Raw genomic sequence first — 16,886 nt, 5'->3', positions numbered from 1 at the left:
ACACGCGCTAATCAGACATCTCAAATTTCAAGGACCAAATAAATTGTTATCCTCCTCCTTTAGAGGGTGGGCTGACTAACCTTAATTGGGCCATCAATTTGTTATAGTCATTAAAGCCTTTTTTTTTTTTTTTTTTTTTTTTTGGGGAAGAAATAGTCATTAAAGCTATATTGGATTTACAGAGATGCTGAAAGCCCTTAGCTAAATTCAACTAAACTGCCATTAGAATTTCCAAGTTCGAAGTGGGTGTATCAAAATTTTTAATCCCAAAACTACCATTATTAGCAAAAGACGGAGACAAGCTCAGAATATAATTTTAGACAACTCGTTCCCAGTGTTTGAAACTTGAACCGGAAAAATAAATCCGATAACTTTTCAAATTACGGTTCAACAGGTTTTCGATTCAATCCTGATTTAATGATTTTTAAATTATTTAATAGTATTAAATTACTTAGATAAAAACTATATATATATATAATGAAAAATCAATTGAAAAGGTAACCAATTTTTTATTGATTTTGATCCGTTCTTAGTTGTAATATAGGACCGGATCGGAATCATGATCAATTCATTGGTTCAACCAATAAGTGAACCGGAATTTTTAATCACAAAAATATTAGTCCATTAGCAAAACGACAGAGACAAGCTCATAATATACTTTTAGATGACTTATTTCCAATATTTTGAAACTCGGATCAGTAAGTGAATCTAATGAATTTTTTATTCACGATTCAATTACAATTCAATGAATTTATAATTATTTTAATATTAAATTACGTGGATAAAAGTAACACACACACATATATGAAATATTTAGTAAAAAATCGGTTCAAAAATTAATTTTATTTTTTATCGATTTTGATCAGCCCGAGCAATTCTTGATCGATCGGTTCATTTGATTTCTTGAATTAAATATAGAATTAGATCGGACTCCATGATGAATTCGTGTTTCAATCAGTTGAACCGACCAGTTCAATCCGATATTCAAAACAATAATGCCCGTTTCTTGCGGCAGGTTGACCGCTTGACGATAACTTCAACGTGTTGCTGGGGAGTCGGCCGACAAAATGCTTTTAATTTCTTAGATAAGTGGCTCCTAAATATTAATAAAAGCAGAATACTCTATCACAATGTCTCATTCATTAGTATGAGACTAGACTGGTAGATGTTGTCTCGTATTTTCCACATGACTCGTGGCATGCAGATTTCGGGTCTACTTGGCCTAAATTAGTGAATAAAAACAAAAAGTTAGGCTGTGACATCCCATGCCGCGCGCTAGAATTCAATATCTGATCCTTTGCAACGAAGGTTAGTATGTTTTTCTTCTAATAATAATTAATAAAATAACTAGGTCGGGAGTTGCACGACCTTTAATTTTAAATTAATGCCATGATCAATGGCGGTGGCACGATGTCGTGCCGTAGAGAAAGCTGTGTATGTATTGCCTTTGATAGAGCAAAGAAATTTTGGGTTAATTACATATCGTTGGCATGGTTAGTAAATCTGTTATCCAATGAACTTTTGACAGCTGTCCTAGTCATGGATGTGATCTCACTTTACACGTTTGGCTTTATTTCTTTTGACTCCTCCAGAACAAGTGAAAACTGGATTAAAAATCAATTAATAACAAGGAAAGGTAAAACCGGTTTCCTGTCTGTCCTTTTTTAAAAAAAAAATATATAATTTGTATCTTCATATCATGGATCGCCATGAAGTTGACATATTGATTTCTTTATGTACAACGAACAGGGATCCAAAAAGTCAATGAACAAATATCAGAAAGAAGTACGTAGGTAGGGGAAATCAATAAAAGTAGCATTGAGAGCGTGTAGTGGTGTTCTTTATAAGTTATGGTACAGTGTAGGTAAAGAATGAATGTATGTATAGGGTGGCTATTGTTTTTCAAATATCCATATGGCATAAAATTACATGGATGTGTTGGAAATTTTTCCTTTTTTTTTTTGAAAAGGAAAAAAAAGGACAACCGGACAAATGGTGGTGGTTATATTCATTTGGAAATAAGGACACAAAATAAGGTTTAAGAATCTTGGAAATATGCCAGCGGAGAATTTGATGAAATTTCATCTGATGGTGCCGGTAAATGACACAGAAAGATAATGGAAGAAGATAAACGAAGCTCTCCAGCGTGCATTAATTTTCCATCTGATAGATCACTCAAATACAAATATTTGCATATAATTAAGAAAATTGTTAATTACTAATTTGGTGCGCAAGAAGCCGTTTTTGACGCTATGACTTTTTTGAGCAGTTGGATAGAAGTTATTGCTCAAATTGACATTATAATATCCCTCGCTTGCTTGCCGACTGCCAGTTTTGTTTTCGCAACCTGCATAGTCGTTGTCCACTTTTCTTTTTTTTTCTTGGCTCAGTAAGTAGTTCACACTTATCGACGACTAGAACTACAAAATTTGCATCGCAAAATTCTGCGTCAATTCGTCAGTCTAAAGCACCCAATTCTTTTAACAGTACTAGTGTGTTTGGATAGGAGAGTATTTGGGATAATTTTTTTTGATGATACGGTACACGCGAAATTAAAAAAAATATGATGATGATACAAACAAATCAGTGTATATAAATAATGTACAAGTCATACGAGTAAATTCAGGGCCCCATCAATAAATAGGGGCAATTGGATGACACACAATTATTCCTATGTAAAACCTCAACTATTTTTAGTCCAAATTGAGAGTTCCAACCGCTGGTTTTGGATCTCTTTATTATGCATCGTGACCATTAATTGAGTACCCAAGGAGGGAATACGGAAGTACCAATTGTTTTTTGTTTGCTTTATATCTTCCAAGATTTATGTAATCTCAACCCAAAAAAAAAAAAAGAAAAAAGAAAGCGGTCAAAGAATTATACTGGAGTATTTAATTACTGGTTTGAAGCGTCGGTCTTGAAGTGTAAGCAATAGTACGACGGGGCAAACGCGTAGAAGACGTGATTTCCTAGACCAACAAAAGCATAATTGATGAACAGCGGGCAAATTTTTGCTCACTGTAAAGATCTGTATGTATGAAGTTCTTCTATTGAATTCAAGAAATATACTAGTGATGGCTATAAATAATGAAGCTGCAGTTACATAATTGCAAGGCGGTTCCATACCATTGTAGGACAAAGCTCGCTCTGCTAATTAAAGTGGCTACAAAATCCATCATCATATCATGTGCCCCCTGCTCTCCGTACTCTACTATTACTTCGCACAACGCTCCGGATTGCGTGCAAGACCGGTTACAAGTGACTGACAGTCCAAAGTCCCCCCTCTCCCTTCCTCCTCAATTTGTCCTGGTCAACACCCAGACTCGATCAAAAGAGGAGACTTTAATTTTAGCTACAAGGACCTTTAATCAATTCAATCATACCCCCTGCTGCTAGCTATAATTCAATGGATAAAATTAAATTAAAGATGAATTACTTTTTTTTTATGTATAATGTGAAAGTTTATATTAATGAACCATATGTAAAATTTTCCAAGTACTCTATTAATGGTGGAATGGAGCGCATTTGCAAGTGATCCATAAAATTCTAAAAGGACATCCTAATCGCGATAACAGTGACAGAAGCCAAACCTCCTCTCCCAATCCGTTCCTATCCTTCCTCTTATAAAGAAAGAAAAAAAAAAAAAAAGAGCTTCAAACGTTGCATTAACTGTTGCATTGCGTCTTCCGTGAACGGATAAGGAACCAGAATTTTCTCCAGATTTCCTGGCCACGTCAAAACAAAAGAAGAAGATCTCTCCACCCTCCCAACTTTTCCTAAAGGGCAAATCTCAACTGTCCCCCCTTAAAAACACACTGCTTTACCATCTTTCTCCCCATCCCTCGGGGACCGGACCCCTCCCCTCCTCACATTCTTCCCAGCCTACAAATCCCATCACTGTCTCTTCGATCCAGACACATAAATATAACACATACATCTCCTCTTGAGCATCATATATATTTTACCACTTCTGTCCGTACCCCATATGTATCTGCGAGTAGTAACCACCACACCTATGCATGTACACAGTACAATTTCCAGTGATGAGAAGCAAGAAAAATGAACAAAGGCAATTTCAAAAAAGGCCAAGCCTCGAATGATATGATAGCAGCAGCAGCAATACACACCGGGGGGGATTTTAACCATATTGATCGTTCATAAGGGAGGGAATTACAGAAAGCATAGAGAGACTTGGCTTCGTCCATATTTACAGAGTACGGAGTGGGGAGTGACATTTAATGGGGAAATACAATTTACTTACATATCCCATGACACCAACTTTCATCACAATTATATAATATAATAATAAAAACCCGGAATAAGTTAAATAACACAATCTTCAGCTGCTGTTAGTCTGTCCGCTCAAAGCGCTACCCAGTCCCTTGGAGTTTTGAGCAGCAGCCCAAAAACACCCAATCTTTCTTTGCATCCAAGACACAGAATCTGCTGCTACTCTCTTCCGTCTTCATCACCCTCCAAGCCAAGCACCATTTTTGGTACTGCTCCTAACTATATATATTTGATACCAACCTACTGATAATGCAATAATAATTAATGCTTTTACGAAACTCAAAATATACTACTACTAATTACCACCGCTTGTATGTACAGAATCTTCAATTTGTTGGTTTTAACAACAAACCACGCCCCCCCCCCTCCTCCTCTTTTTTTTATCTTAACCTTCCCTGCTTCTCTTTTCCCCGAAAAATTATACGGTCGTCACATGCTGGAGAGGGTCGCCAAATCTAAAGCCCACCTTCATCAACAAAATCATTACTAATGATTACCCAAAAACAACACGCTTCATCATGTCCACACCACCTCCAGCTCTTCACTGGATCAGATCCGACACCCACCCAACATCGGGATTCGGGGGGGCATCAGACGGGCTCGGATCCACCCAATCCAAGGGATTCTCTTTGCTCAGTTTCTGGAATATCTTGGCCCTCAAATCCCTCCCGGACTCCACCCTCTCCATCATTGGCTCCTCTTCGCCCCCTCCCTTGTCCCAGTTGTCAAAGTATCGCATCCCGTTCCGGGCCACCGTCCTCGTCGGGGTCGATGGCAAGCTGTAGGAACCAGGCCGGGTCATGACCACTCTGGGCGTCCCGGATCCCGGGCCACCCGCCTGCAAGGCCCAAGAAGACGGCACGGACTGAACTTTATTCAGCTGCAGCTGACGCAGTGACGCCATAATCTCACTGACCGAGTTGGAACCCAAGGACCGACTCAGAGAGCTCATGGAGGTGGAAGTCGTCATCGGAGACATCGGTGGCGACTCAGACGGCGGCGAGCCCGATTCCGGCGACGACATGAACTGCAGCGCCTTGCCAAAAGACCCCTCGAGAGCAAGTCGATGAGGAGACCCATCGTACGAATCAGCGCGTGGGCTGAGAACCCTCAGTTGCTCCGGCGAGTGAGCAAAGAAACACACCCTACGCTTACAATTAAGCCCATCCTTGCATGGCTGCGTACGATAGCGAGCAGGGTGGAGCCAGCACTCAAATACGCCGTGTGCGAACTCGCAAGCGTCACCTTTCTTACAACTCCCCTTGCGAAAATCCGGGCATGCAGTGCCGGAATAATGATACTTGCGCGGGTCCCTCCGGCGAGCTTTTTCTCCCGGATGAGCGTACGGACACTCGGTCCAGTCATGCGACCTGCCACGCATGCACTTCCTCACTTTAAACTCGAACATACGGAAGTGATCGCATGAGTAGGCGTCCACCGGAAGATCCAAGTCTTTCCCGAAACCGTCGTCGTTTTCAGCGGCGTCGAGATCCTCCAGTACAAGATCAGTCAAGTTTGTTTTAAGGTTGGACGGCAGAAAACGTTGGAGGGCCGTGAGAGCATCGTTCTGGAGGCAAAAGGAGTAGTCATCGAAGCTGGGGCTAGAGTGAGCATTGGCATTAGGGCTCAAGGTCATAGAAACATCGGCCGTTTGATCATCGGTGAATGACGCCGGCCATGGAGGAACGTGGACAACTGGGTTTGGGTGGTTTCGCTCTCCGATCATCATTTTTTCGCAGGGTGATTTTCAGTTGCGTTGATTTTCTTTCTGGATGATGGATGAGGGCAGCGGTTTCTTTCGGTCGGTATATAAACAGCAGGGAAGTAGTGGGGTTAAATCATGGTTGGGTTAGCCTAACCCTGGTTTGGTTAAAATACTGTGAGCTATGCCTATGCATTACTGATGCGGTTAAAAAAAATAGTGGGATTTGCTAAGCTGACATCTTGGAGCCGAGCAGACTAGTTCGTTGTTGGGCGCGTGTAATAATGTTAATGGAGGGTGGATAGAGTGGTTGGCTGTGATTTAGCTGTGATGAACTGGATGGGTGACAGCCGGGTATTATGAGGTTGTCTGGTTAACTTTTTCTAAAAATTTTTTAACTGACGGCTGATAGAGTTCCGAAGGCGGTGGAGTGGGAAATGGACTAGAGTAGGACATGTAGAAAGAGTTAAAACTATAAATGCCCCAGAAATTAATTAACTTAATTGAAGTAACTACACTCCTATTTGTCATTTGCCTCTAGTCGGATGGTGTTTAGGAGCTAGAAAGAAAAATTATGTCCATTGGATTAGACAATTGGAGGCCAGGCCTTACCGGATGAATGATATCTCCATCCCTAGACTTCTATGCTAACCACGACTCTCTTTTTGGTTTTTGCAAACCACCTAGGCAATTAATTCTCTTATCTTATTCTTATGTTTTAGAAAAGCTTTTAAAGAGTAAGTAATTAATTGAATTTGAAGAAAATCGCATTTCTCGACTTTCTTGTGGCCTCCATATTAACACTTTGTTTGAATTATATTTTTCTGAAATTTTTTTGTAAAAAAATTACCATAACAATTTAATATATGTAAGATAAAAAGGTGATTGAAAAATGTGTTTACGAAAACACGTAACAAATTTTTCTTTGAAAATTTGCTTTCCAAACAAAGTCTAAGATTCTCTGCATTTGCCCACTTCCCTTGTCACGACAAGAGCGTGGATTCTCTACCGTTAGTGTTTTAATCGTAGATAACAGTCAATTGGGTTGATTAATTTGATTTAAAATTACGTGGATGACATTTAATGTGAAACACGATTTTTAAAGAATGTCAAAGTTTGTTTTATATATTTATGCATTATTATCTTAAAATCTACAATTGTTAGGTTAGTGTCTGTAATTTTTTTTTTCAATGAATTTTAGTGTTTTGGTGCCAACGAATAAATTAGTATGCCAAATTTATTCTTCAATTAGTATACTGGTTGCCCTGCCATTGAAAGGAAATTCGATGAGATAAATTGTGGTTAACCTGAAATGACTGCTATCTTTTCCTTAGTAGTGGAACTGACGCGTATCAAATAATATGTTTGTTTTTTTTTAGGGATAAATGGAGAATCACCATTGATTTTTTTTTTTCCCTTTCTCTAAAAGGTAAGTATATCATATGTTTTTGAGCTGTTGTGTGGCACTAATCTTATTTCCAAATGGCAGGAATAACTTACTTGCATCCCTTCCTTTATATTGGGTACGAAATGTCTTGGATGTAAGTTACTTAGAGTAAATCTTTCCTACACTGACGTTGTATATAGTTATCATCGTTGGATTCATGACATGTGTACAAAAGTTGAATTTCAAATTCAAATTTTGCATAGTTGTCAATCATCCAACGCTGATAATGTATACACTGTCAGTGTAGGAAAGATTAATCCATTCACTTTTCTTCATTGCATTAATTTTGAAGCAGCTAAAATTTTTGGAGGAGTTATTTTTGGGTTGAGAAAGAAGGAACAATGAGTTATTTTTTTCATATGTACAACTAAGAACGAGTGCTGGCTGCCTCCAATTATAAGAGCAAATTAGTTATCAGTGTTAAATTTTGGAGTTAAGGTGCGTTTGATAAAATTGAAGCTTGAATCCATTAAATAATTGAATTATCAAGTATTAAATCAAATACATTTGAATACATTTAAATCAAATATTTCGAAAACAAATTTTATCTAAAAAATTAAGTGACACTTAATTAATTCAAATATTTACTTTTAACTCCGTTAACAACCAACAGGAATTACATACACTTCAGGAGGTATTTTTATCCATTTTACATTTGAGGAGGGGTGAGCAGAAATCAATATTTAATATCTAATAATTACGGGGCAATGAATGATGATGTGTACCACGATTGGCAAATCGTAAAAGCCCCCGAACCTCAGCACACGTAATCCGACTCTCTGTCTAATTTAAGAGAGGTTTGAGTTCTCGGTACGTATTTCGTTTCCTTTTTGGTTTCTGGGGATTCTTGAAAGCCGAGAGGAGAGGAGACTGGGAGAGGCGATCATAATAATTCGTCAATTGCCGCCGCGTGGCGGTAGAATTTGGAAGATAAACCTGGATGACATGTCGAGATAAAGATTAAACAAATAATGGATCTCAATTTAATAGGAGACGGTACAAAGATACAATTAGTAGACTGAAATGGTAAAAGCTGTGGATGGATCCCTTCTTCTCTGATAAATGCATGTGCAGCAGCGTACTGGGCTCAGACTCTTTTTCTCAGGAGAAAGAGAACAGGTGGAAGAATAATTACTTAAAATAGCTAAAGTTAAGGTTGTGTTTGGATTGCATTTTTCTAGATTTTTATGTAAGGTAAGAAGTGATTGGAAAATATGTTCACGAAAAACGTAGCAATTTTTCTTGCTGTCCAAACAAGCCTACTAGTAGGTGATTCTTTTATCAAAATTAGAAAGAGAATGACGGTGGGGAAAAAAATAATGAAAAAAGAAAAAATGCTTGTTGTTTTAGCACACTGGGATGATTTGAACCGGATAACGGAAAGAAAGAACTCGGACAATTCATGGCAAAAACAAAAAAAAAAAAACCCCCTGGCAAACAAATTGAGGGGAAACAAAATACAGTACCGTCTCTAACGAATTTTCCATCGTCATTCATTTCCCCAAACCATATTAAATATTCTCATAACTTCAAAATCGGTTTTACGGTCTCAATCTGTGTACCTGATACTGCGTGCATTTCTAATGTGATGGAAGCAATCAATGCGAGACTGCAGCAAAACAAACAGTAAAAGAAAGCATTATTGTCAACATTTTTTTATGTCGAATGCAAATATAATCAAATGAGAATTTTATATTTTGTTCTGCTTAAAGTTATTCACTTATTTTTATAATGAGAATTTTATATTTTGTTCTTTCAGGGCATAGTTTTATTCGGGGTACTCAATATCTACAAATGTTTATCTTATTTCACAATAGGAAGTGGAACGCTATTTTTGTGTCTCTTAAAAAATGTGAACTAATGAAATGGTGTGTGTTTAACTTTGCTGAAACAAATATCCATAATCATTAAAAATAAGGATCAATCTTCTATACACTGACACCATATACGCTTTCATCATTAGATGCATGACGAATTTGAAACTCATATTTTGCATATGTATCATATATTCAACCGTGATAGTATAGACACCATTAATGCATCTATGGGTAGTACATGCGGAGAGGGTTCTTCTGAAATGTTCTTGTGACCGTCTTGTTTGGAAAGGAATTTTCTATCAAAAAATCTCTATGTTTTTCATGAACATATTTTTCAATCAATTTTTTACTTTATATATATTAAATTATTACAGTACATTTTTTATAAAAAAAAAAAAAAAAACTGCAGACAATTGCAATCTAAACACGGTTAATTTGGAATTTAACGTATTCCCGCCGCAAAGCTCTGTGACTTGAGTAGCTAGGCTTCAAGTTAGTTGACTTGTCTCTTGAGGCCGCTCCACATTAGAAATGTCTTCTTCAATCACCGGAATAATTTACCTGTTCCGGAAGGAATGATCCAGATTAAAAGCGGATTGAGATCAGATTTTGGCTAATGGCAAAAAGTTTATCTTCTTTTGATGAGCGTCTAAAGGGAGTGGGATAGATAATACTCCCTCCCTTTTTTTATAACTGTCGTTTAAGGAATTTGCTCTTAAGTACTTTTATCTGTCGTTTTACTATCCCCATGCAGCATTTATTATTTTTTCACAATTTTACCCTTTTATCTCTCTTACAGGATTCTTAATTACTACTCCTAGTAATTATTGCTTCTCTCTGCCCTTCCATATTCTTTCCTAGAAAACATGGGTGAATTGAATAATTAATGAGGGTATAAAAGGAAAGTGGTGTATAGATTTAAGCAATGAAAACTTTTCTTAATTGGTGTGCAAAACCTTAAACGACAGTTATAAAAAAAGGGAGGGAGTATATCCGTGATGCATAGATTCGTCCTCTCCCCTTTCCACGTCGTCTTAAAGAGACGGCTCGTCTTAAAAAACTAACTACCTCCACCTGTAATTAGTCTCTTCGTTACGCAGTCAGGTGGTGGTTATGAACATAGTTGTCTCGTCGCCGTCAAAGTTGGAATTTCAATTTTCAACGGCACAAACATGTTCAATGCTCGGTGATGAACAATTGCCATGACTAGAACTGTGAGGCAGGAAGTTAATTTTAATTTTCCCCCTCATCAAGGAGATAGACCTGGCGTGACTATAGAAGGAATGATGACAATGCGGGCTCAACATCAAAAACAAAAACTTGGATATTAATATTTGCCTATAGTACTTAAAAATTTTTCTTTCATAAGCTAACCAAACATTTCTTTCGTCAACATTTGCAGTCCCATCATTTGTTTTATCATATAACATAATAAATAAAAAAAATATATGATTAAAAAGATAGTAAAAATGTAATTAGTACAAATGAAAATACAGATAACATTTCCCATAAAAAACCAGTCAAGTCGAACAGAACTATTATTATCATGTTAACACTAATTCGTTATTTGATCACTACATTCTTTTCCGCGTGCGACACAAGAATATATAGAAAAATTTTATATTGCGTCGAAGCACTGTAATGGCTATTTTCTGACCAATAAAAGTGTTCCACGTAGAATATATCAAGTGGATTCCACTTTATAATAGAGCGTGAATTAATAAGTGAGATCTTTGTATATTCATGCGAAGTTTTTCTATCAGTTCTTAACAAATTATTATACATGTTTAGCAATTGCTCTGATACGTACATTAAAGCAGAGTACACGTGACACGTGGCTGTTTCAACTTTGAAAAAGAAAATATGAATGTTAAGGTGAACTATATACATAACCTTGTCGAGTTTCCTTGGAACCGGCATTCAGATGCTACATCCCACTTTTAGAAATAGGGTATCGTGTGTTTCTGCTTTCTCCTTTGAGGTAAGAGTATGGACGGACAAAGTTAGTGCTGGCCGGCCATCTTTTTCAAGTTTTATTTTGTGTCACGACGTAGGACCATGTGGTTAGCAGCTTCAAGACATGAATCATGGTCAATAATTGAGTCTTGGACTAATTAAAGAGAAATTTATGGTCGCATTCGGATCAAAATGTGAATAAAAAACGGGACACGTAGAAGTAAACGTTTGCTTTGGCATTTATGAAGTCATGTGCTCGAAAGTCTAATAGTACCTTAAACATTTTCAACTCTATTTACTTCTACAACAACAACTCTTTACTAAATGATGCCACAAAAGGCAAAATCGTTGGTATTTATTTTTCTTGTAACACCTGTACTGTTTTAGTAAGCCCAGCCTTTTGTAATTATTCTTTGGTTGTTGGCGCATAACATCCGCAGGTGAAGTAGAGACTATGGAGCCATTCAAGACCTCCGCGCCCCGTCTCAAACTTTCCTGCATTCTATCCCCACTTTTAATTTTTTTTTATCAGAATTAAAAGGTAAGCAATTTTAATTTAATTGGTCAGGAACTAAAATGCATAACTATGACATGTTTCCAATTGAAATTTCTCAAAAAATATTTTCCGAAAACTTTGAGAAAGAACTAATCGACTGGCATTATAATTAACCACTGACTTGATACGCTGGCGGGACCAGGTGGACTGCGTCTCATTTGAGTGTTGTAGTTTGTTACTCTGAGACTACCCAAATTACTAGGTGTTTCTGCTGTACTGCTCAAATCATCCCTTTGTACTCGGATTTGGGGCAGGGACAGTCATCATCACGCGGAACGTCCTTGAGCAATTCACGGTCAAAAAAATTGTACGGTCCAGATTTCATATTGTATCTTATTTTTAAGGATATATGTGGGATCCATAAAATTTTGTTATAAAATTACACGTTGTTGAAAGTAAATTACATCACGTACAAATAGAGTTACGCCGTGTGTAAAATACACATAATCTTTAATAAAGGTTGCACAAACGATTGCACCTGCAACCGTTCCTACCCCTTATCCCTTTGCACTCTATGCATGCATATTCTTTGGCAGCTTTTAAGACACCTCCTTGGTTAGTTAATAAAAACGCGGTACGAAATTTACTTAGCAGCAAGTAAGTTTTTTTGTTTTTCTTTTTCAGCAGAGTCATATTTTTATTTTTTGTACTTCTTTTAGCTGTAAAAATTTAATCTCTTTGATGCTACTGCTACTCTACATCTCGTTCTCATCAAAGAATGTAACTGTCCGGTAGATGCACAATCAAAGCATACTTTAAGTAGGTCTTATGAAGAAGGGTCTGCGTGTTTAACTTCTTTCTCCAACCGTACTTTGCTCGAGTAATGGAATTCTCTGCAATCTTCAATAACAAGGCAGCAAATTAACCAATTGCATGGGATTACTCTAGTTGCTGATGAAAGCTTAAAATTACACGTAATCACAAGTCTTTATTTTCCAAATGTGTGTGTGTGCTTTTTTTTTGTGTTGATTAATTATAAAAGAAAATCTGGGATTTAAAGAAGGTCAATATGACATTCTTGAAAAACCAGGGGATGCTGTGGCATTGCTTGGAATTGGAGCCACTCGAAAACTTTGAGATGTTGTTTTTAAGTATTAATCAACTGCTACTACTTAATCACATGATGTGTAATGTTTGAGATTTTTCTCTTTCCAAGAAGAAGAGGGGGAATCAGGAGGAAGAAGAGATAATGAGGATTTGAATTCAGGATATTTTAACTTGTGAGGTCTCAATTTTAATAACTAGACTAAAATCTACTAGACTATCTCAAGTATTGGAATGTAGGTTTATAATTTTTTGAATATCATTTATGGTAGGTAGCTTTTTTTTTAATAAAATTGAAAAAACGTGTTTTGTGAATAATGAGGAAAAAATTTTTTTTTCCAAATGATACAATCGAAACGAACTCCATGACTAAAGCTTTTTTTTTTTTTTTTTTTTAAGTGAGATTGAGTTCTGCTCTTACGCAGTCAAACAAGGAGCGTGCGTTGCTGCATTCGCGACGGCAGCTAATCCTCTGTTACTGAGAGTAGAAACAATCATCAGAAAGTAGAGGAGAGCTTGGCAAAGACAACACAACACTCCACAAATGGTTAAATCTTTGCTGTCTGGGTGCGTGCACAAAAGAAGCAACCAACCCAAAAATGTAGGGAATGAGGGGCTTTTCAATAATCAGCCAAGAGGAATTATTTAGGAGGGGGTTAGGGGAGGGTGGGCCCTATCCACGAGGAATGTATAGAAAGGCGCCACAAGGATGGGGGGGCACATGTCCTTCAGCCCAATCCCTGCCCCACTATCCGACAAAACCGAAATCTGAGCTCTCCGTACGAGGCATTGAATGCGACCATCCCCACAATTACCATCCATCTGTCCGCCCTGCGCACGTGACGTCCATCTTCATTCACACGTGTCCTCGTCCTTTACTTCTGTGACCCCAATACATTATTCTGCTTTCTTATTTTCTTTTCTTTTGTTATTAGTACCTGTGACACGACCCGGCACAGCCGCCGGGCCCCACTTGCCTGCAGCAGCAGCAAATGCCACTCCGAACTCCGCTGCACCTCCGATCCTTTAAACGTGGCCTATCGTCTGTGTCGTCTTCTCTCTTCTCCTCAAGATTTGCGTGAACTTTTGACTCCCAAGCTTTATGCCCCATTTCTGCCTAGCCCTACAAGATATGGAATATTCCACTTGCAACCTTGAAATTTGTACTCTTTTAGCTAAATCCCTGTGAAACGTGTTTTGTTTGGATAGGGTATTATTTAAAATAATTACTGTAATATTTTTTGTGATGTGATGTATGTGAGATAAAAAGATAATTGAGAAAATAAAAAAGTGTATTGAAAAATATATATATGATACAAGTGAAATATTATTTGGGATAATTTCACTATCTAAACAGACCCGATCCAGAAAGGAATCCGGCGGAAGGATTGGGTCGCTGAATCCCAATTTACTCATACATGTTTGTAATTTGACGATCTCCCAAGGCACCGTTTGGATTAGGGAATCACGGAGAAAGGACAGGAAAAGAACAAGAGGGATTTATTTTTCTTGTTTGGAATCATTTTGTAGGAGTAGGGGAAGCAAAAGATGAGGAAATGATTTTCGTCAGCAAAAATGAAAGGGAAGAAAACCAGATCTAATAAAGTAATTTTAAAATTTATTTAAGGATCTTTTGTCTGCGTTAACTAACACTTGAGAAGACTTCTTGCCGCACCTAATAGATCAGAGTTCAAACTTGACTTCCAAGTTGGGGCGAAGGGAGTAGGGAGGCATTTCGGAGATGGGGGAGAGGGCAAAAAAGGAAAAAAAAAAGGAGATTAATACTTGACCATTTTTTTCCTTTCTTAATCCAAACAAAATTTGATAGCATTTTCTTTCTTTTACTTCCATATTCAATTTAAACAAAAAGAATAGAAATTCAAGGCAATAGGTAAGAGAAATTAAAACCTAGGGAGCACAATACAAGCGTAATTATTCTCTTTTAGTTGGAGGTGCAAATGGTAACCTCTTTCTCTTAATCTTCTTTCACAGATCTACTTTTGTATATGATTTGCCAATTGCAAAATCTAATAATTAACTCCTCCATTCTATCTAATCACTAAACCTCACGTTTATCCTTTTTCTTACCCAAAGTATCGAACGTCTAAATCAATTAGCGGACTCTATCATTTCTTCAGGAGACTTCATTAGGTTAAATGACACAATAATGTTACATTGACTAAAAACTTGCAGATGGTGGGTACTCACCTTGTTTTGTTTCAAAGAGATGGTAGTATAATATAATGGGCCTTCACCTAAATTGTCCGCCGATCAAGGTCAGGAGGAACGTTGTCGATGCGAAACTCTTTCCCCATAATTGACTTTAATTGCACGTAGACCTTAAAATGTTCACATCAAATTTTTTTTAAAAAAAAAAAAAAAATTCTGACACTGAATATGGAAGATTTGTTTTTCTATTGCATTGTTAGAATTTTTTTCAACTTTCTCAAGTAGGAACAATACAAAGAAATCTATCTAAGAACCTTCCCCAAAGACTAGAAATTTTCCTCGAATCATATTCATAAAGATTGAAGAATGCTTCCGTGTAAATTGATTAATGGTGAAAGTTGGACGACCAAAGTTAGTGCGACCGGTCCAGTAGTCTCCTCTTCAGGAGCAAGATTCCGTGTTCGACTCTCTTCCCGTACTGCACTGGAATTCTTGGGGCGGGCTCTTCCAGCCTGGGGGGATTAGTCTGGTCAATTGACCAGAATACCCCCAGTCGACGGGAAAAAAAAAAGATAAAGCCTTCACTTGTGAATTGTGATATATGAGGCCTGAGCCATGCTTTGGTGACAAAAAGTGATTGGGATTGCAAACCATCGCTATGGTATTTTGCTGAGTTCTATCAGGGAAGTAACGTCTAAAATTTGGGGATGTCAATTCCATAGAGATTTTGAGATCTGGTTGAAAGCAAGTGACGCCAGTAATCAATGGTCACTTTCACTCGTTCACTATTTCCTAAGCTACAAGTAGTTCTTATTTGTTGCTCTTCATGTTGTATAAGGGAAAATGCGGATTTAGTCCTCAATGTTTAGTCCATATACAGTTTTATCAGTCTTTCAGATTTTAGCAAAAGCAAATCTAGTCCTCAATGTTTAATACTCCATATACAATTTTAATCTCTAAAGTTTTGGTAAGAACAAATCCAATACCTAATGTATCAAATTTAAATTTAGAACATTTGAAGAATCTTTTTCTAATTACTGATACAATTTAATCACATCTAGTAATGTTTCCATTAAATTGGATTTCAAAATAAAGAAGCGGAATAGTAGCTAACTTTAAATAACAACTAATAACTCATGAGCTAACTGATTATTAACTATTAAAATGAAGAAAATCTTTTGAACTAAAACTAGTCGGAACACCCTTTTTTAATGGATACATAACTCATTGTCATTCTTTATCCCGGTTGCTCCAAGTAAAAAATCATAGTACTTCATTTTTTCGGAGCAGATTAACAAATTTTTTATTAGTTAATTAGTAACTAACATGCTATCATGTGAGTTATTTATATTGTTCAAGATCACTGGCTATTAATCTTTTTTTTTTCTAAAAAAAGTTTAATTCAACAAACATGTGAGCGCGTGATTGATTCTATCAATATTTGAAAAAATCAGCCAATTGTTGTAAATCTACTTTAAATTGGTAATACTAGAAATTATATTTATTCTTGTCAAAACTTTAGGGACTAAAACTGCACATGAACTTAATATTGAGAATCATATTTATTTTTGTCAAAATTTGAAGTACTGAAATCACACAAAAACTAAATATTAAGGACTAAAATAGCATTTTTCCCGGTTGTATCTTCATAGATTGTAGAAATAACAGAGTCCAAGCTCTAATTTCAAAAGCATGGGTCACAACGTCAGGCTCTTTTTCATGTGGCAGGACCATTTATGAAAATGATGCCTTAGGAAAAATTTGCCCAAGCATTGATCTAGAATTTCTAAATGAAGGTTCAGTTAAAAATTCCAACTAGTTATCCTCCAGCTTTGTCGCCAAATTAATTTTCTCCTAATAATAATCTGTTTGGATTGTGAATTATTAGAAATATTTTTACTGTAA

At 36.9% G+C, this 16,886-nt stretch overlaps 1 protein-coding gene across 1 annotated transcript; it reads right to left on the bottom strand.

The window, feature by feature from the left end:
• Nucleotides 1-4,073: 4,073 nt before the first annotated feature.
• Nucleotides 4,074-6,086, bottom strand: LOC140009451 (zinc finger CCCH domain-containing protein 20-like). The gene has a single exon (XM_072054967.1). It carries the CDS (start codon nucleotides 6,017-6,019, stop codon nucleotides 4,832-4,834), a length of 1,188 nt encoding a protein of 395 aa, XP_071911068.1. The 5' UTR covers nucleotides 6,020-6,086; the 3' UTR covers nucleotides 4,074-4,831.
• Between the last annotated feature and the right edge of the window lie 10,800 nt (nucleotides 6,087-16,886).

This window comes from Coffea arabica, chromosome 6e, assembly GCF_036785885.1.
Source record: "Coffea arabica cultivar ET-39 chromosome 6e, Coffea Arabica ET-39 HiFi, whole genome shotgun sequence".
In the NCBI taxonomy this organism is placed as follows: Eukaryota; Viridiplantae; Streptophyta; class Magnoliopsida; order Gentianales; family Rubiaceae; genus Coffea; species Coffea arabica.
This window is presented reverse-complemented; position numbering and strand designations above follow the sequence as displayed.

Bases quoted from the DNA above. Each gene is read 5' to 3' on its own strand.
- LOC140009451 (XM_072054967.1), bottom strand. From the start codon at position 6,019: ATGATGATCGGAGAGCGAAACCACCCAAACCCAGTTGTCCACGTTCCT.